The 27,986-nt window shown below is 35.0% G+C and overlaps 2 protein-coding genes across 3 annotated transcripts in view; one reads left to right on the forward strand and one right to left on the reverse strand.

Moving 5' to 3' along the window:
- Positions 1-728: 728 nt before the first annotated feature.
- Positions 729-26,350, forward strand: LOC145685923 (FAST kinase domain-containing protein 3, mitochondrial-like). Of its 2 annotated transcripts, none has more exons than XM_081758697.1 (2): positions 729-3,069; positions 25,690-26,350. In XM_081758697.1, the coding sequence occupies exon 1, from the start codon at positions 933-935 to the stop codon at positions 2,988-2,990; it is 2,058 nt and encodes a 685-aa protein (XP_081614823.1). In that variant the 5' UTR covers positions 729-932; the 3' UTR covers positions 2,991-3,069; positions 25,690-26,350. The 2 variants fall into 2 exon arrangements, with proteins under 2 accessions (XP_081614823.1, XP_081614831.1); XM_081758705.1 differs by lacking the exon at positions 25,690-26,350 and adding an exon at positions 20,629-25,670.
- LOC145685937 (schlafen-like protein 2) overlaps positions 19,928-27,986 on the reverse strand; it is a 65,950-nt gene continuing 57,891 nt past the window's right edge. The window contains exon 6 of the mRNA XM_081758750.1: positions 19,928-20,637. Coding sequence (XP_081614876.1) covers positions 20,599-20,637 — 39 coding nt within the window. The 3' untranslated portion in view covers positions 19,928-20,598. The remainder of the gene's footprint in view (positions 20,638-27,986) is intronic.

Consider the following 27,986-nt stretch of genomic DNA (forward strand, 5'->3'; position numbering starts at 1 on the left):
AGTCAGTTTTGTCGCCTTTCTTGTGAATTGGAACAATGATTGATTCTTTCCACTCTTGTGGCAATTCTTCCTTGTTCCAGATAAGGAGAATGAGTTTGTGTATCTTGTTCCACAATTTTTCGCCTCCAGCTAAAATTAACTCAGCCGGAATTTCATCTACACCCGGAGATTTGTGTTTCTTCAATTTCTTTATAGCGGCTTCCACCTCTATTTGATTGGGTTCTGGAATATACGGTTCTGCGGTGTGTATCTCCTTTTCTCCACGCACATTAGTTTTTGGCTGCGTGTTAAGCAGGGCTCCAAACTTTGGGATGGGTTTTATTTATATATATAAAATAAGAAAGTTTCCATTTCTGGGATGGGGGCGATTGCTCCGATCGCTCCCCCTGGATATATTAATTACAAGCTAACTGATTGATAACACTGCTGTTTATATTTTGGTTACAAAACCGACCGCTTGCACCCGTTCTTTGGTCGGGATATACTATGCCGATTGTCGCATATTAAATCACAAAAATATTGCGTTACGTTGACGCAAATCGTTTCAAAATGTGTCGGCAAGTGATAATGAAGGGCCTTATTCCACTTCAGTTTTTGCATAGGGGCACCTTTTGTATAGGTTATCGTCTTGCATTGCATTACGTCTCGCAAATTTTGCTTAGGCTGTTATGGAATGAGACCAAAGACCTGTGTCATACATCTTCCGAGCAGCACGAAAATATATACTATCTCCCGTACTAGTAACATATGGTCCCGTACTAGGATGGTCATGAGTGTCGGTGATGGTGGAGTGTATTTATTTAACTTATTTGTTTATTTATTTTGAATATTATAGTAACTTATGATATGACTTATTTAAAAATGAAATCAGATCCAAATTGACTGTTCTACCTGTACCATCAAGGAAGGTCCGGCGTAGCTGTCAGCCAAAAATGTCGCACAAAATTCTGCGGTCCGCTATAGGGAAATGTGGACTATGTATTGATAATACTTCAGTTCTATCAAATTTTAGGTTTTCGTATTCTGTGATACGCAACCAAGTTGCTTTCAGAAGTAACAAAAAGGATGATTTAGGTCAAACAACAATTTTAATTCAAAATGGAACATATATTCAAGAATTACCGGCAATTGTAAGGCGGACGAACGATGTAGGAATGATGCTACTGTACAAGGATAGTGGTGACTTTTCGAAAAATATACCGCATAATGAAGCGTCTGGTGGGTCAATATCTAAATCAAGTGAACAATTTAAAAGTGTTCAAGCAGGTGCTAGTGTAGAAGAGAGAGAACAGACTGTGATTGATAGTTTTAATAAGTGCACGGCTGCTAAAGGTATATTCAGTATTTTAGAAAGTCTGCCTGAAAGTGCAGTAACACCACGTGTCGCGCTATATGCGTTGAAAAAGATCGTAGAATATGAAAATAACTATCAATACCGAAACTTGGGCACAGAAGCAATGTTAAATCGTGAAGAGACCCCTGAAAATTTCACACGAACAGCTGTGTTAAATCATTTGGTAGACTTGATAGCCAGTAGCTCAGATCCGGAGATAATCATGGAAGCTCTGAGAGTAGTGAGTCGCGAAGTACCTATTGCTAACGGTGCTGTGTACAGAAAAAGATTATGCGACGAAGTTTTAATTCAAGTTACAGACGGAAAATTTTCACTCGTTCAAGTGTGTGATGCTATTGGGATATTCTCTTCTTTCAGACACTTTGACAAGATGACAGACAATGTGGAAAAATTGTGGATCGGTATAATGGAAAAGGAAAACGAAATAAACGAATCTAATATTCTGAACGTTTTAAGAATTCTTCCGTTGGTAAAACAAAGTCGTGAGATGGTGCTCCGAGTTGCTGAGAAGAAAATGTTCAAATATTATTGGAAGTTATCTCCTACTGGTGTTAGTGAAATATTGTTTCTGTTGTATGAGATTAAATATTCTTCACCGAGACTTTTGAGTATATTATCTCGGTGGCTTAATACGAATATACACACCATTTCTGAGAGCGACTTGTTCGATGTTGTACGTGGTTTTATGAGCGTTCAATATGTGGACCAGAATGTAGAGAAGGCCTTAGAACGATACGTGAAGGCCAAAGGTATAAAGATAAAAGATCCAAATTTGGTTGCTGCTATTGTGAGGTATTGTTCAGTGTTTAGGTTACGATCTCATCATATTCTACAAGGTGTTGGAGAGTATTTTATTCTACATGGACCTTCTTTATCTCCTAGTCAACTGAAAGACATATTTGCCGTATACGGTTTATTGGATTATCACCCACCAAATGGGTTCAAATTCTGGCAGATACTAGAAAGTACCCTAGATGAGAAGTTTATACAATTTAAACCTGGTGATATGATAGATTTGATGTTGGCCTGTATATACCTTGAAAAATATCCGTTAAACTTCGTGAAGAAAATTTTTAATCCATACTTTTTAGATAGGTTGCATTCATCAAAAGATGTAAACGAATTACGGCTTCTGAGGATGAAACTGAAAATGTTTGATACAGCGATGACGTTGGAGTGTCCTCAATACAGGGGTCCGCTACTACCTAAAGACCAATTAGCGAAAAGTTTGTGGCACGATGGTCGTATAAAGAGAATGGTTAATTACATTGTTGAGCCTTTAAGTGATATTGTTGGTGGGTTGGACAGGATAAGTTCATCTGTGACAATAAACCAGTTACCGTTATGCGAATTGTACGTCGTAGACTTGATTCTTCATCCAAGTGGAATGGGTGCTTTGGTACAGTTTAGTGTAAAGCGCGAGAAAAACATGTATGTTGCGATGCTTATTCATGTTCCAGAACATTATTCGTCTGACGGTAAACATCTGATTGGACCTCAAGTTATGAGGAAGCGACACTTGAAACTAATTGGGTTCAAAGTGGTGAGTTTGCAGTACGAAAACCTTGCAAAATTGAAAATGTATCCAGCAGCCCTTGAGACGTATTTGAGAGAATCTTTGGAAAAAGCTGAATAACTATCGTAATTGTTGAAGACTTGAGTGTGAAGATTCTACCGTACAGTCTGCTTGCAAAGGAAATTGGGAAGACAATATGGTAAGAAACTGCAATCTGAGCATTGTTTGGGATGTTGGGCTAACTACACAACTACTAATAGAAGGTTAGGGTACATATTGTAAGAACAATGGATTCACCTTTGTACTTTAGGGTTTTTCTTTCAGGTTCTAAAGTAACCTCCGTATTCCAATCAGCATGGCGATCTTGGTTGCGATCAGTTCTGTCTGCGGAAACCTAATTTCTTCCCTATCCGTTTGTATGAAGTATTCTTTTGTCTTGTAAAAGGAAAACGGAACCACGAAGTATTTCGAAGAAAACAATTACATCACGTTTAACAGTCACCCAGTTTGATTCATATCTGCCCAGTAACAAGTTGAGTAGAAAGGCAGTTTATAACTTAACTATTTTTTACAAGTATATTATGAATTCTTGATTCTGGTGTCACGATATAACATGTAAAAACAATATTTCCACACTAATATTTTTTACTTACTTACTGTATCATCTACCATCAGGCGTAGAGATTTTACATAGAGCTTTCCATTTGGAACGATTTTTGGGAAGGAGTTTTGCTTCATTTATCCCCAATCCTGTTTTCTTCAGAATTTTTCCTACCATTTCTGCCCATGTTTGCCTGGGTGTTCCCTTCGGTCTCTTACCATCTGGTCAAACCTGCCACACTTTCCTCAGTATCCTCTCCCGTACGGTAAACATGTCGGAACCTTCGTAGTTGTGTCCTTTCTATTTATTGTTTTAAACGCTCTATTTTTAGTCCTGTTCTATTGGTTTGATTTCTCACCTTGTCTCTTTTGTTTTTCCCTCTATTTTTCTAAGATATTTCATTTTACTTGCTTGTAACTTCCTCATTGTTGCCAATTTAGCCTATTTTTGGCTAAATCTAGCTTATTTGTAGAAGCATATAGCCACAAAAATCTACGAAATGCTTATAGCCTTAAATATAGCTTATTTGGTGAATCTCTTTTGACATTTCTGGCTTTTTTTTTTATTAGCCGTTAAATTAGTTCTAAAAAGATTTTTTTAAAAAATAAAGTGCATTTTTTCTTTAAAAAAATAGTCTGACATTATATATTATTGTATTAATTGATTTCTCTAGACAGAGGTTGTTTTATTAAACAGCAAACACTTCTTTTTCATTCTCCTCCTCTCTCCCCACTCACAGATTTATAACTACTTAACAGTACTTATAGACTCAGAAAGAATTTTAATGTTGCTTCCGTAACGGCTTCGTTTGCTACTTTTTAATTATTTTAATTTTCTCTTTTAATTGCAAAAATGAAAGTTTTCTAATACTAATTTAGTAAACTGTTCAGTTCTTCAAGCCACAGAGATTGTTTTTGTTTATTAAAGGAAACAAATAGGGTATCTAATTAGCTTGAACACTCTCAATTCAATCATGATGATTCATGCGATGTACGTAGAAATAAGAAGTGTTTATAAGAACTATGACCTGCCGAATAGTGGCGGATGTAGCGCGGGACTGGGGGCCTAGCCCCTTCTTTTTTTGAATGACAAAAATATTTTAAGCTATTATATTTTTATTTGGGTTTAAGTTCTGGCTGCTTCGCATCTGCTGTCGAAAGAAGTACTACTAAAAATTGAGACAATGACTATCTGACAAAGACAACAAATCCACAATCCAACGATGGTGCTTCCAATACCAGCTCCTCGGCTAGCTGCGACGTCATCAATGATGACTTATTTCAATTCAACTGATAATATGACTGTTGACTTCTACAGTTCAGATGAAAAATGAAATGAAATTTTTGAGTTTTACGTCCCACGATTATGCCGGTTAGGCTAAAGGAGACGGTGATGATATGAGAGATGAATGAAATGGTGGAATAAAGAAAGTGGTAGGAAACGGGAGAACCTCGAGAAAACCTACGCACACGGTATTTGTCCACCAGAAAGTTCACTTGGCGGGAGCAGGGTTTGAACCCGGGACCCCAACCAGCAGAGGTGAACGCTCTACCATTGAGCCACTGCGGCCCCCTACAGTTCAGATGAGTTGTTGATGGATGTTATTATAATTTAAAGTCATGTATGTTGCTTGTTAGTCTTCAGCGAATAAAATTCCACATTTCAAATTTTACTGTAACTCACTCATAATCCTACACACAAAAGAAGGGTTTAAAATCTACAATGTCGGTTATAGGTTAGCAGTTCAAAATCTAGCCATTTTTTGCGTAAAAAAGCTTATTTCTGAAGGCCATCTAGCCTATTTTCTTCAGAAATTGTTGGCAACACTGTGAAGTCCTCAGTTAAACAAACGACTTAAGAGTTGTGATCCTGACGAATAGCCCCTGAGCAAAGCACTTGAAATATCGGGAAGGAACACGATTTGAAGGGATACTATTTGGATGAGTATTCTACCAATTATTACAATGAGTTCTATACGCTCAATAAGTAGTTAACAATATTTCCTTTACTATTCTATTCCAGAGGAACTTCTTCGTGCCTAAGCGGTTAGCGCACACACCTTTGGCGTGTGAGACCCGGGTTCGATTCCCGGCGGGAGCTCATGTGGTTCGGATTCCACGTTAATCAGTAGGTCCCGTCTCATATAGCCTCGCTGCTGAAAGGGACGTTAAATTCAAAATTAAATCAACTCAACTATTCTATTCCAGTAACTCAACAGCAAAAAGAACAGAAGAATATCAATATCCGGTATACATAACTGTTCGCAGATCGAAGTTGTATTAATTTTTATATACGAATTTGGTAATTATCGGAATGAAATCACTTGAGTCTTGAACCTTTGAAGAATATGTGCTGTGTGAAAAATGAAACAAAATTTCGTAATTTAATGTGTATTTTTCTTTGATTGGAGATGATGATGTCCTATCTGTGATGTAGGATCCCCCTGTCTAATTTAAGTTTAGAATCTTCGTTCGTAGTAAGAAAACATTCAAACGCATGCCTTTCATTGTTGTTATAACAAGAATGTAGAACAGGTATGTCAAACTCGAGTTATGCTTGGGGCCAAATCAACGACGTGCCGCACCTCACAACAAAAAGATAATTATATTTTGATGTAACGAAATTTAATATTGACAAAAATTCGCAAGTAGTAAAACATCTTATCGGTATTTTTTAATTATGCTGTCTGTCAACAGTTGAGTCGTACGTGTCATGTAATTTTTTATTAATCAGATAATTTAAAAATAAATATTCGCATAGAGATGAAAAAAATTATAAACAGTCATGGAACAAGAAAGAATTCCCAAATGAACAATTATTGAATTACACTTACATTACTGGTTGTTCGTTGAGAATTGGCATCTTTTCCGGGAAACAAGAGTTTCAATGCCAGCTATTTGATTCTGTGAAGATGATACTTTCAGAATGGAAGACAAATGCTCTGCTGTAAGTCTTGATCTATTAGGAGTTTTGTTTATGTTCATAAGGGAAAATAGTTGTTCACAGAGGTAGGTGGAACCAAACATGCCAAGTATTTTCGCAACAAACTGACGCATTGCAGGGTATTGATTTGGCAAATAGGAAAAGAACTTAGGGATTCCTGTTTCATTATATTTGTCTTTCAGCACAGAATTGCACTGAATTTCAGTTTCATCCAGGCCCGTATCCACGAGAGCTCTAGAGGGAGGGGCCTCCCTAAATTTTTGCTGCCCTAAAATTTTCACGGTAGGCTTGGAAACGAACTATAATATGGTTGGATCGGATCCCACCTAACTTCTACCCCCCCCCCCCCAAATATCTTTTTGGGTTGGCTACCGGCCTGGTTCCATTTGGATGTTACTATTTGCCTTCTGAACGTCAAAAGGGAAATCACTCTCACACGATTCGAAATCTTGAAACCTTTTCTGAAAGTCATTGATTAATTTCTTTTTGTGAGGACCATAACGCGTGAAATCATAACCACTGTGGGATTTCTTGAAATCCTGGCAGGTAGGAAAATGAATTAAGCTGCCATTGCTTATCTGTCGTTCCTAGGGCCTGAGTTTTAATTCAAAGGTCTTATTATTGTCATACAAGTAAACTACAACTTGGTTTTTTTTTTTTTTTTTTTCCTTGTAACTTCAAATTTAAGTAATGTAAATGCCCTGTTATGTCCACCATAAAGGCCAAATCCTGTACCCAAGCATCATCACAAAGTTTGTCAGGTGATTTGCCTTTCATTTCCAACAACATTTTTATTTCTTCCCGAAGAAGCCTAAACCGCTTCAAAACTGTAACATGAAAGCTAACGAACCTCTGCATAGTATGGTAGAATCTCAAATTCACTTCCGATGTTACGAAGTAAATATGAAAACTAGCATAGATTCAGCCCCCGAGAACGAATAAAGTTTACAACTTTTTTTCATAAATTTCAAAACGTGATCCATTTTTATAACTTTTTTGAACAGAAAACTTCCTGGTGAATAATGCAATGGACATGGTGAAACGTACAACTTGGAGATTCTTCCTTTTGCCTAGTCAGCAACATAGCAACAAATCCGTTCTGTTTTCCTGTCATGAAAGGAGCCCGCCTGTTGCTGCACACACAAGTTTTGATAGCAGAAGATAATATTTTTCCAGGAGACTAATTACTTCATGAAAGATGTCTTCACTGGTTGTTGTATTTTTTAGAGAAACTATGTCTCGTAACTCCTTATTTATATTTAACTTACTATCACATACCCGAATAAACACAGCTAATTCTGCCACACCACAAACATCTGTACTTTCATCGACTGCAACGGAATATGATGTGAAACTTTCAACTTTTGCCAACTATTCACTTAAATCAGTAGTATTATCATCAACCTTCTCCACAATAGTATTTCGCGACAAGGAAATGTTTTTGAAAGTTTGAACTTTATCAGGTCATACAATTTCAGAGTTTTTTTTTTTTTTTTTTTCCAAGACACTCTTTTACAAATTCACTTTCAATAAAACATTTAGAATTCTTTGGTGTAAGTTCTCCAATGATGTAGCTTGCTTTGATAACGGCTTCATTGCTCCGTTTTACATTCGTGAGCGCAGATTGTCGCTTGCCGAGAGCAGCCTTAAAATCGCGCAATTTATCTTCCCTTGACTTCGCTTTATACTGGTCATATTTTGCAAGATGTGTTTCGCAATGACGCATATGTATTCTATTGACTAGCTTATAGTTTGTCCACAAATCAAACAAGTAATTTTACCTTTAATTTCGCTACAGAAAAAGGCTATTTTCTATTTTTCTTTAAATACATGGCGCTCACTTTCAGGTTGTTTTTTTGGTGGTTGAAGGTTTTGATAACGAGATTTTCCTTAGAAAGTTACTGTAAAACACAAGAAAACTGTTTGCTTAGGTAAGCTAATGGCTAGTTCAGCGAGGTAGACTTGGACACGATCACTACAATTCATATACACTCCGCACTGTGTGAAGACACTGAGCTCGGCTATGCTGAGACTGAAAGTGGGACTTGGGTGCACACGAGACCAGCGATGCAAATCTGTCTTCAACATTGGCGGATGGACGGGTAAGACTGTTTTAAGCAATGTTCAAAACATTTATAAAGTTGAAAAACAATGCTGTTGAGGATCAGGGGAGCAAAGTTGTCTTCAATTTGGGAGGCGGCAGATTTGAGACTTGTTCTGGGGGGACACCAGTTTCATCTCAACTTCCTTTGTGGCAATCGGACACAAATCATCACATTTCTCGCCCCCCCCCCAAAAAAAAATCAAATCGGATTATTGAGGGGAGAGTTCCTCCAGTTTCCAAGATTGGAGGGGACATGTACCCCTCATCCCCCGGGATTTGTGCCCAGTGCAAGTGACTAACAACAACAATTCACCCCCCCCCCTGCAGGGGTGGAAATTGGACGATGCTGTGAGGACTCAGTCCACTCCTTGCCCTTGAAATTATTTACCCTCTGGAACGGGGGAGACTGAGTGGAGAAATACATCACAGAAATGCCGCAAACAACAATCAGTTCACTCATTGTTGCCAAGAAAAAGTTTTTTAAAAGTAGTATTTTTTCTTAAAAAAAAGTGTGGAACAATCTTTCTCGTCCAGAAAGTAAAGCTAAATGTGGATCACTGGGCAACTTCAATATAGGAAGAACTTCAAGCAGCCAAATAGGCCGGCGGCCCGTAAAGCACAGGTTTTCGGGCCGCATGTTTGACATGCCTGATGTAGAACATGCACTTATTCTATTTGATTTCTTGTAGATGTCTTAATAAACCTGAAGTGGGAGGCTCTTCGTCCCTTGCGACTCTTAATATGTTCTTTACCTCTGTTAGAGATTTCTTGTCGTTTCGGTGTAGGATCCAGTGCAAATACTAAATAGAGCGTGAATACTTGGATACGACAATTTGTCTCTGTAATAGTTCTTCTAAACTGACAAGGAATTTTCAATGCTTATTTCAGATTTAACCAAAAATTCAATCGCAAATGTAAAGAGTGAAAAAGGACTGACTGAACCGGGACTCAAACCCGGGATCTCCGGCATACCGTGGCGATGTGTTAATTACTATGCATCGGCATGGTATGCTGGAGGTCCCGGTTTCGAGGAGTCCGGTCCAGTCAGTCATTTTTTTTTTACTCTTTGCGTTAGAATTCGCACCTATGAGGATTTGGTGTGTAAAATAAAAAATCGGTTGTTTCTTCCTTTCATTAGTATATAGTTTCGAATGTGTTTTCTATCCTTTCTGAAATCCTTGCTCATGGAGGTAACGAAATCTACTTGTCAACTTAAAGATTGTCCGGGCTTATAAGAACTATTACACAGAGACAAATTTTCACGCTGCGTTTTGTAAGTATAGTAAGTTCTATTTGGGAATCACAAAAAGAAATACCTATACCACAGCTAAAGAACACATTGGAGTCGCAAGAGGTGAAGTATCCTCCGCACTCTCATGCTTATCAAGATATACATGTATGCAGGAAACAGGACACTAAATAGAACGAGTGAGCGTTCTACATTCTTGTTCCAACACACTGGCAGACTGTTTATTTATTTTATTTTATTTTATTTTTTTTAAAATTAGGGCCAAAGATAATAAACTTAATTTAAACAGGGGGAACCTAGACCACAGATTGGACAGCACAATCTCACTGTCAGATAAATAAATAAATTGTTCTATTATTTACATAGTACATATTCTTCACAGGTTCAATTCTCAAGTGATTTCGGGTAATTGCCAAATTCGTGCCCTATAAAAATTACTACTTTGGTCTGCCTGCACTTGTCTATACACAGAGTTTGACAGTCTTCTTCTCTTTTTGCTGCTGAGCTTCTGGAGTAAAACTGAAGAAAATATTAATTTAATTGTGTTTAGAAAAGAACCACTTGTGCATAAATTATATGTATTTTAAATGTAAATATTTGTACGCAATAGTCATACAAGACGAAATTGGTGTGGAGATAATGTTACATATTTTGTCATAATACAGGATCAAAGATTCAGGAGTGATAAGATATTTTAAAAAAAAAAATACAGGATTAATTGATTTAAATCAAATTTATTTTCCTTAAAACAGAAACATATGATATTTCTGACTATTCTTTGACACTAATTGAACGAAAATCTGAAACTCGCATCTAAATCAGTATGACGGATCTTAATCAAGTTTAAACAAGGTATAACGTTTTATAGACTACGGTTGATAGGTCAAGAATTTAGACACTATGCTGATTTAATAATTTCATATTGTACAGGATATGTGAGGCGAAAGTTTGAATCCATTTAACATTTAATATTGACAAATTTAGTTCAGATTCGTACATATCGTGTTAATAAAAATCATGGCCTTTATATCGTAACTGGAACGTTTATAAATACATAACAGGCTGAACCGTTAGAAATGAAATTTTGAGCGTAGTACCTACCTCAAACTGAGTTTGAGCAACTTCGTGGCTAAGCGATTAGCGTACGCGTCTTTGGCGTGGGAGACCCGGGTTCGATTTCCGGCGAGAGCTCAAGTGGTTCGGAGTCCACGTTAATCAGTAGGTCCACGTCTCATATAGCCTTGCTGCTGAACGGGACGTTAAACTCAAAACTGAGTTTTGATCATGTCATTTTGATTAAAATGCGTACCCTAAAGCAGGGACGGATAGACTCCAAGGAGGGGAGGGGTGGTCGGAGCTGATGGTGGTGAATTATTCGTCTAATGTTCTAAAAGGTAGAAGAGGTGTTTAAAATTTATTTAAAAAATAGAGTATTTCACAGGTCCGTCATGTTCGGAAGATGAAATTTCGTATATACTCTCCTCATTATAAATAAGTGGCAACGTGCTCCAGCGTTTTAGAAAATTCCGCTTCTAAAGGAAAAGCAATTCCTGTTGTCAATATATGTATAAAAATGACATCGATCTTGTCTGTTGTAATCATTACGGGAAAACAAGTTAACCGTTTGGAATGAATTTTTGAGCATAGAATTTTTGGCTCTTGCCGAGTTTTTATCTTATCAGTTTTACTAAACTTCGTATCCTACGGGAAGAGTAGTTCAAAATTTATGGCAGGCCCTTCAAGTTAGACAGATGGAACTCGGTATATAATCCTTATTGATAATAAGTTGAGACATGTCGCAAGGTTTTCAAAAATTCTGCCTCTAAATGAGAATCATTTCTGTAATATTTTAATTTCCTATTTTTTATTCATAAAATTGCAAAAGTGAGGACACTGTTGAACTGTTTAAAATGATTTTTTAAACATAACTTGGGTGGCATGGGTATTTATCATTAGCTCTACACTTTGAATTGGAATGTGTATTCTGAGGAAGGAAGGGAATAGATTTTTCGCAAACAGTATCGGCGACACAATTTGAAAGAATTTTTTCATAGATAGCACTTGGGTCGAGTTGGATTTCTGCCTCTTCATTTCGATTCAACTATGCATCCAAAGGGAGTGGGAAGGTGATTGAAATATACCTTTCATATATCTTCCCGTGCTAAGAACAGGCATTTCAGCTAGTTACTAATATTGTAAATAGAAAGAAAAACGAAAAATATATTTGAAAAGAAAAAAAAAGCCATTCTTAATTAGAAACGCCTTACTACTAAAATATCTTACATGTTATGGTATTATTTTTGTACTGAAATGAAATATTTATGTTGATACACCAGCTTACTTGCATAATTTTACAATTCTAATGCAAAGAAACACTTATGTTCATTATGAGAAGGTTATGGTGGAAGGACCAGAGAAAGATGTATTCAATTCATATAATATCAGCTTTCCGCCGATATGTATTTCATGTATGTGGGGGGTACCACAGCAAACAGGTGAGAGAAAATACCTGTTTTTTTTTTTTTTTTTTTTTCTGCATCACGTACTTATCCTTCCCCGTTCACCGTGATACCCTCCACACACATGAAATACATATCAGTCGAAAGCTTCATCCTTCACAAACACATTGATACCAAAATTACCTACCTAGCTTAATTAGGGGCTGGGCTATTGAGGTTTAAATTAAGTTACATTAAGGGGCGACCAGAATGTGACTATTTCACAGCATCAGACGCAGGGTTGGCTGGTTTAAACCAAGTTGTGGGTTATCACGTTTCACTCCCGTGTATTATTTGTATTATATTCCACAAATCCCCAGTGTATCACAGGTGTCACATAAGCCACACATAAACCTTTGTAGCAAGCTTTGTTTAGTTTCTTCAGGTTTTAGCAATTTTATTCAACTTTTCTTGTCAGTAGCTGCATGTGGCTCATGGAGTTCTCGAGCGCCTTTCAGCTTCCGGATATATTTTATTTATTCCTGTGATAAGTAAGTATTTAAATCCCTAACAATTTATTTTTCCTGCAACTAAAAGGGTCAGTAATTACTCTTTTAAAATAGTAATTGTTCATGTACTAAGTTAAAGTTGTAAACTACGTCTGTTTCTCGCTGAGTAACAGGTGTCACATTGGGTTTCCAGTTCATTCAAAAACATATATATATATATATTTTTTTTTTTTTGACATTTCTGTTATCTAAGGCCCTCATTTAGTGAACCATGAAAGTTTTGTTCAAAAATTCTTACTTGAACAAAGTTTGGGTTTTTGTGGGATATTCAGACCTAAATTCCCCATTCATTACTCAAAGAGATTAAACTACAAAGGCAACTTTTTTATATATATAAGTTTATGAATGTTTCTTTTGCGATTTTTTTTTTTTTTTTTTTTTTTTTTTTGTAGTTTGTTATTACTTTTTATGCAATTGAAATCAAAAGAAAAATTCTAAATATTGTTTCGTTGTAATGTTTACTATTGATGAAATACATCGAAATGCCGTATTCTTGTTTGGTGGGGGCGGGGGGATCATACAGATCCCACGAGAGGCTTTTATTGAAATCAGTAGTATCTTTGGTATCCATTTATGTATAAATGGGTCAGAGCCAAAGTAGACTCAAATAATTCGTATTTTTATTCACTTTTCTTTCTGATATGCAAATTAAGTCCTTGTATTTCTTTTACTTGACTAATAAAAGTTGCAGTGAACTATCTTGGACTAAATTAGTTCTTCTGTACTCTGCATATTTTGAAATTATCCATATGTAACTCTGTACAACGGTTTCACTTGTGCAACTGTTTATCTTTTTGTCCTTCTGAAATGACTCTTGACAATTATATTAACAAGTATGTAAAGATCAGTACAATGTATTTTTATCAGGAGTCCTTCGTGAGTGAGTCGGCAGACGTATCGCATTTGTGGCCAATTAGTCCCGGTTTCAAGTTCAAATGGAGGACAATTTCTCTCGGATGTAAGCCGTGAAGCTGTTTGGATTCCGTTTTAAGCTTATGTAACCCCTTCCAGCATAACCCGGTTGTTGCATAATAACAGCAAGGCGAAACGAACTTATTTCTGTCCATATGTGATATAAATACATAGAGCAAATTATTTAAACCAAAAAAAACCTGGTTTAAACAAAAAAAGTTTTTTTTTTTGTTTTTTCAATAAAAACCATGGTTTTTGCCAACCTTAATCAGACGGCTCTGTAACGATGCATTTCCTGACATATGGTCACATAAACTTTTTTCTTGTCTACCCATAAGGAATCCACCCCGGAAATTTTGCCGTACCTTTTTGTTACACCCTGTGTACTCGTTGTGCAGCAGAATGCTGAAAATTTATAGTTTGCTAAATTATACCATTTTCGATACGTGCATATTTAACTTTGCTTCTTTACTGACTAAGATGCATAAAAAGAAATACGCACTAATATTATCATAATTGTGTTCCCTTCGAATTATTGTGAAGTGAATTCTGAGGACCACTGAAACCGCCCACTCTCATATAGTGGGAGAACATTATGCTGGTACCGAGTAGCTGTCATGTAAGAGAAGTTCCTTGGAAAAAATATAACATAAATACCAGGAAGCCCCCGATTTTGTTTTTATTCTAATATCGTATAATAAAAGAAACCTGAGATCTCGTAGTTTGCTAGTTAAGAAAGGAATTGTAATCCGTTTTAAAGAAATCAAGTATAAGTGATTTAAATTTTTAAAAAATCAACAGAAATAGATTGTTATATAAATTGTATCCCACAGCATCTATAAGTAAATAATCTAGGTGGTCGTTTAACGGCGATGTGATTAAGTTGATTTTTTTTTTTTTTTTACTGGGATTCCGTTTTTCTTTTATAAGACTAAATAAATCACACCAACAGATGAGGAAGTAATTGGGTTTCCAGCGAAGCAGATAGAACTGATTGCACCCAAGATCACCGTGCTCATCGAAATATTGATGTTAATTAGTGTATAGACAAGAAAATACCCGCAGTACAAAGCTGAGTCCATTATTCTATTAACTATATGTTATTTTGTAGAGCCATCTGAATGCTCAGGCAAATGTCTTTTCTAGTGATTATAATTTCTGTGGTGTTCCATGAAAAAGTCAAGCGTGAAAATACTTTACCTTTTCGTTTTCATTACCTTTACCTTCGTTTCGTTGTTGTGTTATTTTTGCTGTAAGATTTCACTTATTTTATTTTGTGCTGGTGTGAATTTCTCGAAGAGATGAATTTTTTTGAGGTCAAATCTTGAACCACTTCCCCCTCAGAAAATTTCATTCCCTCCTAAAAAAAATATAGGAGCAAAAATGAATGAAATATAGGACGTAAATAAAACACAATCAGAAATTAAAACACCTTTATTTATTTGTGTAAAATATGATATTTATAATTTATTATATTCTGTTACTATTATTTCGTGAGAGTATTATTATCTCATAAAAGAGGTAAGATGTAAATTGAAACAGATTACGTTATAGAATACATATTATATAGATAAATAATGGACCTACGTCTATATCGCGTGATAAATTTTCTTTTACTTGTGAATAATATCGGTCAGTCTATGACCTTTCTCAATTATAAGAACCCAGGAACATGTTTAAAAAAAGCATATTATTCATCATAAATAACTTACCCCAAAAAATACAGACAGGCAGTGTTTTCTGGAAAGATAAGTGCTGAGGAAGGCAATAAGTTTTTGCCTAAACGTATACTATTAATTTTGGATTATTTAATATGCATCCTATGAAAACAGGTGGCTGTTTTACTGGTATTACTTGTACTACCCTAATTCTTCACTTATGGATTTTTCTTATCTTAGAAATTATCCATTGAGAAAATATTATTATTATTATTATTATTATTATTATTATTATTATTATTATTATTATTATTATTGCATGTTCTATCAGTAGGATGAAAAATCGTTATCCCTTTTAACGAACTCTTGTGAACTTTGTCTCTTCCTTTCTTATTTTATTTTATTTTATTTATTTTTTTAAACACGTAAAAGAACTGGCTTTATGTAACGAATTTAATTTTAGCAGGTATAACTAACTCTATGGCCTGTGAGACCAGTAGGTTCTAATACCGCGTTCACAAAACTCTCCATTGACTTTTGCCCGTAGCTAACTGGATCCTTTTTTCACTTTGTATTCCTATTTGTGCGAGATCCATCTTAATACTGTCCTCCCATCTGCACTTAGGCCTTCCTAATGGTCGTTTTACGATTGGACTTTTAGTTAAGACTTTGAAAGCGTTTCTACTTTCTTCCATTCTGGCTACATGATCTGCCCACCTAAACCTTCTAGACTTGATGAACCTAACAATGTTCGGTAAACGGTACAAATTATTCAGTTCCTTCGTTATAAAGTTCCCCGCCATTCCGCATTCCCGTTCCTCTTTGGTCCGAATATTCGTCTCAGGATTTAGTTCTCAGATATTTTCAGTCTGCGTTCTTCTTTCAGAGTAAGGAAGCATGTTTCGTAACCACATAGCACAACAGGTATGATTATCGTTTTATGTATTTTAAGCTTCACATTCTTTGATGGAATTCGCGACGACAAAAGATTTTGAATGGATAATGAAACTAATCTGTTTACAATCAACATTTAATTTCTTCGTGGATATCATTTTGGTCTGTTAATATTGATCCTATTTGAAAGTATCCATATATTTTGACGCATCCATAATTTGCAGTATTACGATCCCAGCAAACTTCCATGTGTTTAGTTTCCTCTGCATTTACTTCTAAACCTGTGTTCCAGCAAGTTTTTAATAAGACCTTTGTATTTCTTTCTATTGCTCTCCTATTATCCACTGTCAGCTTTATATCATCAGCATACGCCATACCATTCAGCTCTAGGCTCTGGTTGCTAGCTTCGATTTTTCCTTATAGCATACTCCAGAACAAAGTTGGATAATAATGGCGACAACGCATCTTATTGTTTCAGGCCATTTTCTACGTTAAAGCATATGGACAAAAATTTTCCTATTCGGACTTTATTTTGAGATCATTTAGACATAAACTAATTAATCTAACTAGCTTTTTCGGTATTCCAAATTCAGTAAGAATGTCGTACAGTGTTTCCCTCCTAACTGAGTCGTAGGCCTTTCTAAAATCAATAAATAATTGATGTATCGGGTATTGTATTCCCATTTTTTTCTGAGTATTTGTCGAATGGTAAATATCTGGTCTGTAGTTGATCGATTTTGCCTAAATCCACACTGACAATCTCCAATAATTTTATCTGCGTATAAGGTCAATCTTGCTAATGTTTAACATTTTATAATGTTTGAGAGGATTTTATAGGATGTCGACAAAAGAGAGATGCCTAGATAACTATTACAATCAGTTTTGTCGCCGTTGCTGTGAATTGGAACAATTATTGATTCTTTCCACTCTTGTGGCAATTTCTTCTTGTTCCAGATAAGAAGAATGAGTTTGTGTATCTTGTTCTACAATTTTTCCCTTCCAGCTAAAATTAATTCAGCCAGAATTTCGTCTACACCCGGAGATAGATTTATGTTTCGTTAATTTCTTTATAGCGATTTTTACTTCTGTTCGCTTAGGCTTTAGAATATACAGTTTTGCTGTGTGCATTTCCCTTTCTCCACGAACATTAGTTTTTGGTTGCGTGTTAAGCAAATCGTCAAAGAAATCTTTCCCTATATTCAAGACGCTTTCAGTGTCAGTAGGAATTGTTCCGTTAGCTTTCTTTAATATATAAGCGCGAGGTTGATAGCCTTTCGTAAATTCGTTGATTTCCTTATACAAGTCCCGAATATTTTTGCTTTTACAATTATCTTCAACTTCATTAATTTAGCATTTAAAAAATCGTGTTTTTTGCTCTAGAAAGTTTGGAAGCTTCCTGCTTGATGTCAGTTTTAGTAGAATAGTGAATTTTAGTAGATACAGCTATCAAAATTAAATTATTCGCTATATGAACTCTTAACTATATATTTCTACTCCAACTTGTTAATTTTAAATAAGGCCATTCATGCGAGTGACCTGAACTACGCAGAGAAATAATTTATTTTGTAAATAATTAGTATTTGAAATTAATATACAATTTGAGAATAAAATGGAATATACAAGCATTAGACATTTTTCTTTTCTGAGATTAACCATGATGTTATCCCTTGTGGTCCCATGATGTTATCTCGAAGCTACCTTTATCAGGATTAAGTAGGGGTCTTCAATCATTACGAAAAGGATTCAGGTACATTTCTAGTGCTAGTAGAGCAGGAATAAAGTACTCAAACTGGATTTATTTGATGTTCAGCTTCTTAGACATAGGTAAGAAAAATTGGTTTGATCCGTATAATCTAGAAAAATGAAAAAAGTCCGCATGGGAATTTCACAATTATAGAAGTGTTCGAAAAGACGCTCAACTTTGAACTTTATAACATCAAAACTTTTGAACCATAAGGATGAATGAAATGAAACTGCTACTCAGGGAAGTCCTATCTTTAGAGATATAAACCATGGGGAAGGGATTCGAGATTTGTCCTCACGAATCCCAGAAACATATGAATGTGATAGTTTTTTTTTTTTTTTTTGGTACGAAACTTAACAATAATAATAATAATCACGAATTTGAGACAGATGTGGCATTGTTCGGGGATAAATAGGAATGTTAATTGGTAGCATGGATGGAAAGACATGGTTCTGAAACAAGAACCATACATTGGCACCAAGTGCAGACATTCAATGGCCGTAATAAAAATACTATTCATTATATATATATATATATATATATATATATATATATATATATATATATATATATATATATATATATATATATAACGGTACGCCATTATCACACCCGTGGGATGCTTGCACTTCGTGTCAATGTGTCGTTCTTGGTTCAAAACTACCCATTGTCACCCAGCCCATTCATTAAGATTACCATTCATTTACAAATAATGCCACGTTTGTATCAAATTCATGATTTTTCACGTTTCGAAAAGAGAATTTTCACCACCTTCATATGTTTTTGGCATTCGTGAGGACAAATGGCGATGATGAACCCCTTCACTATGGTTTACATCTAAAAAGAAATATCAAAATAGTCAGGTCTTTTCTGATTGATAGTTTAATTTTATTCACACGATTGGTTAAAAATCTCTGATGATCCAAAGTTCGGGTTGCGTGACTTTCCGGACACCTTGTGTAAGTAACAGTCATCGAAGAGATAAAAAATGGATTTCTTTACCTCTAAAAAACATAGGAACTAAATTTGGGATCAACTTTGCTGTGAAATCTGGCACCAGCAGGCTTTCCAATGCTCCTATTTTTCCTATATATTTGCGTCCTACATTTTAACGAAACCTCCTATATTTTTGTGGCATTGCTACTTCCACTTGTGAAAATAACATAAGGAAATAAGGTGTGGATGGTTGGAGGACCTTTTGTCTCCACAGTAGGGTCGTTGAATGGAGACTCTTCTATGTTCCGTCCTTTCCTGCTTATTGTCTAAAGATAATTACATCAAACAATATACGATTAGCTCAAAAAGTATTCATACACCTACAAAATGGAACAAAAAATAAACTAGTTTCGTCATATTCATTAAAAAGTTCCATGGAGTGGTGATTTTAAAGACTTATAAATAATTTATTTAGATGTATCAATACGTTTTGCACTAACTGTAGGTTGTAGAATATGTTACACATAGTCAAATCCTACCTTTAAAAGCGTCAGCTGCAGAATGTTTACATTTCAGATAATTGTTCCAGGAAGGGTGCAACGGTATTTCTGCGTCTTCTCCGTAGCGTTTTCAGTATTCCATTGTCATTTCTGCATTTTCTATACTAAGAAACTCGTATAAAATTTTGCGACGAGATAATTACCCATTTAATTATATTTAGAGTGGAATGTATGTTCATATAACAATTGGTGTACTTTGCATGTGCATTTTTTATTTCTATTTATTGGATAATTGAAATGTTCCTTTTTCACAGCTTCACGAAACCTCCTATATTTTTTCGTCGTGATTTCCTATATTTTTTTCATTAGCATTGGAAAGCCTGCACCATTCATTTTGAATGTTCTTTGTCTGCTTACAAACACTGTTACAAGGATGAGTTAGCCAATTCAGGGATAAACGAAATTTCTTGCTCCTGTTTTAAATTCTACATAGGAATGACCAAGAAGAATTAACATCAGAGTGAATATACATATTAGAGAGACTGATTTATTTAGGCACTTACAAGAAAATGGAGGTAAAATAGATTCACACCACAAATTGGATTATATCATTGCTAATTTCAGAAAAGAAAAGCCTAAAACTTATTGTCGTTGCGTCCCGAAAAACCGCTATGTGCTAAAACTACAACTTTTCAGGAGAAGCAAAAAACATTCCGAACTCTTAAATTTTTGCCAAATACATGGAAATACTAGAAAAATATAGTAAAATTGGTTCTGCGCATATTATGCACTGGACATTGTTGTAGCTTGGTTCAAAAGTACTATATTACTATTTTTGTGTTTACGTATTTTTAAATAGCATCTTTTGCGCCTTTATAAGCACATAGAAGATTTGTATACATTAATCAATGCGTACGTGATGAAAACCAGAAGCCTTTAATTTCAATCTATAATTTTTCATTGCTGTGGCGAAACAATTGAATATTAATTAGGACATTATGAGGGACGCTACCTGACAGCATTCTGGTTTATTTGCACGACATAACTCATTTTCGAGCGGTTCTTCGAGGCGCAGCGATGTTATATATTTTATTTTATTTTATTTTCAATTTGTACATTAATTTTACATACTAATTATTCACAAAATAATGTTGTTTTCGGATCTGCTCACAATACGATTTTATACAGCGATTTCTCTTCTCTTCGGCAGTTCAGGTAGCTGGAACAAAACAGGATAAGTGGCGTTACTTAGAATTAACAAGTTGGAGTAGAAATACATAGTTAAATGTAGAAGGAAAATTAACTGAAAAATGAAGACATCACGCAGCTCAACTGGCCAGCGCGGTCACCGGACCTCAGTCTCATTGAGCATGCATAGTATGTCCTCGGACGATGGATTGCAGCCATAACACCCCCACCATGATGAATTGCTGAACTGCACAGGGTGCTTGTGTGCAAGAGTGGAGTGCTTTACCTCAGGAGCTACTTGTCTAATCCTTAGTATGAGTGCACGCTGTGCAGCGTGCATACCTGTTCTCGGTAACTACACTCCGTATCAAATATTTCTCCCAACAAAAACCCGGACTTGTGATAGCCAATAGATGATCACCTACATAATTGATGTAACTGTATCCAGTCAGATTTTTCAGTATTCGCTTGTCGTTGCAAGTGTTTGTCTACAGATATCTGTTCTACGCTTTTTTAGCGTGTTGGAACATTTTGTATCAATTGTTTATGATTGTCACTTTATCCGCACATTCCTTCAAGTTTTGGACCTGAGTGTAATTTAAGGATGCTGAATTCAATGGAATTATTTTAAAAATACATGTCCATGGGATCCCTAGAAAAGTGATCCCAAGAGGTCAATACCCCATGGACGAATATGTTTGAAATTAGTTATATTGGATTCCGGACCCTCAAAATAGTATAAAAAGCGCAATTAGAAGTTTATCCAAGGGAGGGGACTTCTTACTGATGACATGATCGTTAGTTCTTTAGGTTAATATGAATTACTGGGAACCGTTATACCCCCAAGAACAGTTCTCAGGATTCAAATGTATAGATTTTCTTCGTGTAATCTTTTATGTTCCTTTCCTTTCCTTTTGTGTAATCTTCCTCCATTTATCATATCTACCTAGATATAGAGAGTGGTAAAACATGATATGTAAATTTGTACAGGCAAGCAAATTTCAACTTTATGAATTGAATTTAAAACACTTCCAGATCACCGGTGGAAACCAGGGCTGTAGTCGAGGGTATACGGCGGTATACACCGCACACTTTCTCCTTTAGCCATTAGAATATACCTTCTGCTTTAAGGCATATACACTCTTCTCCTTTAGCCATTAGAATATACCTTTTGCTTCAAGGCATATACACCCTGGCCAAATGACTTTTCTCATATGTTAGTACTTCCACCCTGAGGTCGGAATACAGCTTCCACACGTAGTGGAAGTGATGCAATAGGGTCATGGTATCTGTCGAGGGAGTTATTATCCCATATCTGATGAAGTTCTGCGTCCAGCATTGTTAAATTCCTGGGCAATCGATCAAGTAGGCGTAGCTGGGATTCCGACTCGCCCCACAGGTTTTTAACCGGGCTTATGTCCAGGCTTTTTGCAGACCAATCCACATGTCCAAATGGCCCACTGTTTGAACAACCTTGGACCGATGTGGCGTCGTGTTGTCCTGGTAGATTCATCACCATTCGGAAGCCAGTCTTCCCTTAAGGGCTTGACAACATCCTCCAGATGTTTCAGATACCCCCAAAATCCATTTTTCCGCAGAAAATAATACTTCTCTTATTCTATGCATATATTGTATTGTTTGTGAAGGCAGTCTCGTTACTATTCTGCACGTATTCTAGGACTCCTGAACTACCTTCATGACTAATTTTGACATTTCATGGTAATAAGTTTGAAAGGGCCTTTGCTACACCTAAACGTTGTTTGAAGGAAAATATGAAATGTATTCCCTTATTTTACGTCTAGTATATCTGTGCGTAATTTCATTCGCTTCGGTCTACTTTTTCCTGCACTTTTGGCGTCGAGTAATACATTTTTCTGTGGGGTTTTTGCTTCCAAGAACAGCTTTTCCGCAGAAAAAAGAAAGAAAAAACGCGTATTCATTTATTTCATGAGTAATATCTCTCTGCCAAATTTTATCGAAATCGGCTTGAACACTAAGTTGGCGTTTCTTGTGAGTAGAGCCGCTGGAGGCTTAGTTTCTTCGCAAGTCTTTTCACAATGTTTTCTGTGACTGCCGTATGGATTTTCACCGTGAATAAAATAAAATAATAATCCACGTCAAATTCTTGTTTATGCAGAAGTACAAGCTCGAAGAGTTTTTACAATTCTTGTAGTGTGCAGCGGGACTGTCAGAGAAGCAGAATAATAATTTCAGGATGACCTTCAGAAATTTTACAAATGACTTTTTTCCCGTTCTTATTTCGCCTTCTGTCACATTCATGAAATATTATTTGTTTTTAGATAATGCCTTAATGAATTTAACAATTATATTATCTCTCAAATATTTTACTCGCCACAGGAACCTTTCCTGATGAACTAAAAGTTGCTAAAGTTAAACCATTACACAAAAAAGGTAAACGCAATGAAATAGAAAACTATAGATCGATATCATTGCTACTCATTATAGGTAAAATTCTGGAAAAAATAATGTTCAATTGGGTAATGGATTTCATTAATAAATATTCTATTTTATCCAACACACAACATGGTTTCTTGAAAGGTAAATCCACAGAGACAACAATTTTTCATTTTCTAGAAACCTGCAGAAAGTTGCTGGATGAGAAAGAATTATGTGTAAGAATATTTTTGGATCTAACAAATGCCTTTGATTTAGTAAATCATATTGTTAGAAAAATTTAGTTGCTATGGTATTAGAGGCTTAGCAAATAAATGGTTTAATCATATCTTAAAGATCGGAGGAAAGTAACTGAAATCACAGGAATAATTAATAATAAAATCCACAGGATAGAGTACCACAGGAATCAATTCTTAGGGCCAGTTTTCTTTCTTTTTTTATATAAATGATCTTTCTGAAAATATTAGCAATTCATATGTGACTTTATATGCAGATGATACAAATATAATAGTTAGTGGGAAAGGTGAAAGCGAATCGGCTTCAAACTACCAAAGGCAATGAACCAACTTTCAAGTTGGATGAATAAAAATGACCTAATTATTAATACAAATAAAAGATGTGCCTTAAATTTTCACAATGGTGAAAGTAATCAAGCCAATACAATAATAAGAATAAATAATAAAATATTTAAATATGCAGGAACTGCTACCTTTCTCGGAGTTAAATATATGTAATAATTTCATCTGGGAACCACATATAGAACATGTAAGAAATAAGTTAAGCAAGCTGTGTTATGCAGTTAGATGTATGAGATAAGATTAATGTAAAAACAGCTAAGTGTATATATTACTTAAATTTTCATTCTATACTAGTTAAAATATGACTTGATGTTCTGGGGAAATACACCTAAAAGTCTTGTCATCTTTAGGCTACAGAAGAAAGTGGTAAGGATACTTGCAGGAGTAGAATGGAACTCTCCTTGCAGAAATGTTTTAAGGAACTTGAAATAATGAATCTTCCCTCAATGCATTTGTTCGAAATATTAATACAATTGAAAAAACTTAGTACCGGTAGTGAATTTCATGCACGTAGAATAAATATATACAATAAATCAGTTACTCACAGAGGTACGCGATTATACAATCTACTTCCATGATGTATATAAAAAAAACAAGTCTCTGTAAATAGCTTTAGAATCAAACTGAAAAGGTATTTGATAGAACAATGCTTTTACTCTATTGAAGAATATGTTCAAAATAATTCGTATACTTAAAATTAAATGTATATTAAGTAAATTAGTGAATCTGTAAGAATCCTTATGTAATAATAGTGTATGTATACTGGTATATGTATGACTGACATGTCCAATTTCGTTGTATAACGATGAACGGATACAGTAAATTCTCATTCTGATTCTCTTGCTAAAAGGCATTGTAGAGGACTGAATTTGATTAGCTGTTGGAGATCCTGATACCCATAGTATCTTCTAAAATCTGTACGGCATGATTCGGAATCATGTGTGTTCATAGAACCTGTAATATGTGGTTTGTAATATTTCGAACCACTTGAGCTGAATTGTACGAGTATAGTTTTCAGAATTGGTGGTTTAGAAACTGATTCTTTATACTTTTGGCAATTTTAACTCTGAAAGAATGCCTTCATCGACCCACATTTATTAAACTCTGATGGTGGGTATTTTTCCACAGCGTGTGTAGTACCTTCAGATGTCAAAATATGATGATCACTTAATTTCATAGGATGCATGTTCATTATTATTTGAAAAGCGCTTATCCCCAAAACACCCTCTAAAATTTAATTATGTATATTTCAGCAAGTAGTTCTACAAACAATGTTAGTTTTCTGAAACGATATATGCCGAGGAAGGCAATAACTTTTTGCCGAAACGTACATAATTAAATAAAAAATGTTAGTGCTTTTAGGGTAGGGGTAACTAATTTTCAGTCAGTCTGGTATTACGTTCATATCTTATATATATCTATCTACCTACCTACCTATCTATCTATCTTCCTTTCTTTCTTTATATATATATATATATTTTTTTTTTTCTAGCCAGAACAAAATGAATTATTTAATAACTATACGATTTTTGTTACAATTTCAAGGACCTAACGTCCTCTTCATCATATATTGAGAAAAGACAGATGACAGCAAATCTTATATCTTCCTCAGCCGTTAGTTAGCATATTCATTTATATAAAAGTTTAATTTTTTTTTCAATCAAATATATATAAAATTTATTTCAATGTTTCAAATATACTAGACACAATCACAAATAAAGCGATTTTTGCCTAAATATTTTTTTAAGAATACACGGTTTAAGAATAAGAATATATAATATGTAGGACAGTTTAAAAGAAATGTTACAAACATTAATGTTCTTGGTGCATTAACTTTAGAATACAGTGCTCGAAAACTTTTCTTCTGACCTAGCGCCATAATAATACAAATCCAGTTTGATACATAGGCCTACATGTTTGAACTGTAAATTAGCTAGCCATCATTTTCAGTCACAATGGCGACCTGACACCCGAAATTTCTCGTACCCTGCATATATATATATATGTAAACTAACTTTTCTGGATAGGGAGAAATTACTATATTTTAGCTGCAATGATAATGCACTCATTTGTGTTCCTGTTTCTTGCAGGTGAACATTGAGATATCTGTACAGGCTGGAGAAAGATGCTAACTTGTGTAAAAGATTATTGAGAAAAAATATATCATTAGAGTGTAATTAGTAGATAATTTTCTCTAGTCAATAAAAAAAAAATGATTAGTAGTAATTGAGTTGTTATTCTTGGTAAAATGTTTTATTAATACAGTGAGTTTCACCTGAGTTAGTACAGTAAAAATTCCAAAGTTGGCCACTTCTGAGATTTGGCATCTGTTTAATTTGGGCATATTTCTGGCGAACCCCGGGGACAAAATTATAGCATTATTACTTCGGTTTTTATACATTGGGATGTTTTTTCCCGGAAATGAATGTGGCTAACTTAGGTTTTACTGTTTATCCATGTATAGAAAGTTAAGGAACTTTCAAAAATTAAACAGTAAAGCAGAAGATACAGTTTAAAAGCCCTTTCCCATCCCTCCAAAACGACAATGTTGAATATTTTTTACAAAGTTTATTTGGTCCGCTTTCCTCTGCTTATTCAGTTACTGCTTCAGTGTTTTACCTATGATATTAATGGAAGGTTGCCAGAAAAATCGGTGCAAAAAACTTACTTGGTGAAAACCTGTGTATTTATTAATTATATGTCCCTCTGTGTTGTCTACCCTTTTCTTCTTGTGTTTTATTTTGTAATTAAGAGCACAAGCATTGCTTGTATATATATATCCAGTTCGTAGATAAATTAAATCGAATACAGTAAATCCCTTTGCTATTTATTAATGTATGTCCACTATGAACAGAATGCAGATAGAATCTTCATTACGTTTTGATTTTCTTGATTGAAGACAGCATCTGCGTATATCGACGAGTCCAGTAGAAATATTTTGTCTGCTCACTTACGGAAGCTACCACTATAGCTATGCAACATCTGGAAAAAGGTTCATTTTAGGTGTCACCGTTATTAAACAAATTATGATTATGTTAGAATTATATTTATTCACTGAGAAATGTTTTCTAGTGGGCGATGATACTAACTGCATTGGAGTTGGTTAGATTAAATGCTTTAATCTTAATACTGTGGAACAGAAGCGTACACAGGGTGTCTACTGATACTGGAAATACTTGAATTATACTGGAATTTAATTTTGGTACTGGAAATACTGGAATTTTGATCCACGTACAGAAAAAATTATGAAATATACAAATATTTTCATTCTTTATAATCTACCAGGGGCGTCATTTGGGGAGGGCAGGAGGGGCAATTGCCCCTCCCCCTAAGTTCCAGAAACACATCTTTTTAATAACTTGTATACTAATACACTAATAAATAACATGAAACTCTTTTATAGATGGCCATTTGGCCATTGTTGCCCCTCTTTGCAAAATCTGAAATGACGCTACTGTAATCTACCCTGGATTTTTGAACTCCAAAAGTCCAGGGTAATAACAATCTTGCATTATAACTAGAATAGAATAATATACAATTAATTATTTATACAAGTTGTAATATAAATTAATAATACATTTATATAATACAAATAATGCTCTTGGCTCACTGTATCAGACCTCCGAGCAGGGTGTCTACGGGACATAAAAGTCATGAGTTAGGGTTGTCGGTCAACAGATCATGAAAGTAGTGAAATTGAATTTCAAGTCATGAAAAAAGTGATTTTATAGAACAATATTTATGTGATACAGTACAGTTACTGAATAATAAATTGTGAATTTTCCCAATGATCCGGTGTTAAGACCTTCCTCTCTCTTTTGGGGTTGCAGATAGTCACTAAGTTCCCTGTTTCAGTTTCCATGTTCTTTCGTTTTTTCTTCAATACCTCACGTATAATAACAATGGATGCATTATATTATATACAATGCTTCAAGTACAGTATACAGGGCTGCAAATAGTCAGTAAAGTCAGTAAAAGTAAGTAAAAGTATGTCCAATAGTGGGGAACTGAGGGCTAGTTTTAATGCTTGGTATGGATGTAGCACATTGCTTGTGTAAAGAATTCAGCGCTTTCGTGAGCAGCTATATACGCCTAACAACAACACTCTTCTTTAATTTATTTTATTTTAAATTATTTTTTGTTGCAGGTCACATTAACTATTGAGTTTTGAAGAAATATTTTGTGAAGTCTACGAAGTGTTTGTTGAAAGGCTTTTTTGTCGTACACAGTGCAGTGCAAATTTTTGTGTACGTACTTCTTTGTTTTTATATTGTATATTAAAAAGAAGGCAAGAGAATTGGCCTAAGCATCTGTGACTTGCTCTGTGCTTCGATGATTGCACAGCATTACCTATTTATCGCGTTTCTTTGTGATTTGAAGATCGAAT

Source organism: Thermobia domestica, chromosome 1 (assembly GCF_964235325.1).
Source record: "Thermobia domestica chromosome 1, izTheDome1.hap1.1, whole genome shotgun sequence".
Classification (NCBI taxonomy): Eukaryota; Metazoa; Arthropoda; class Insecta; order Zygentoma; family Lepismatidae; genus Thermobia; species Thermobia domestica.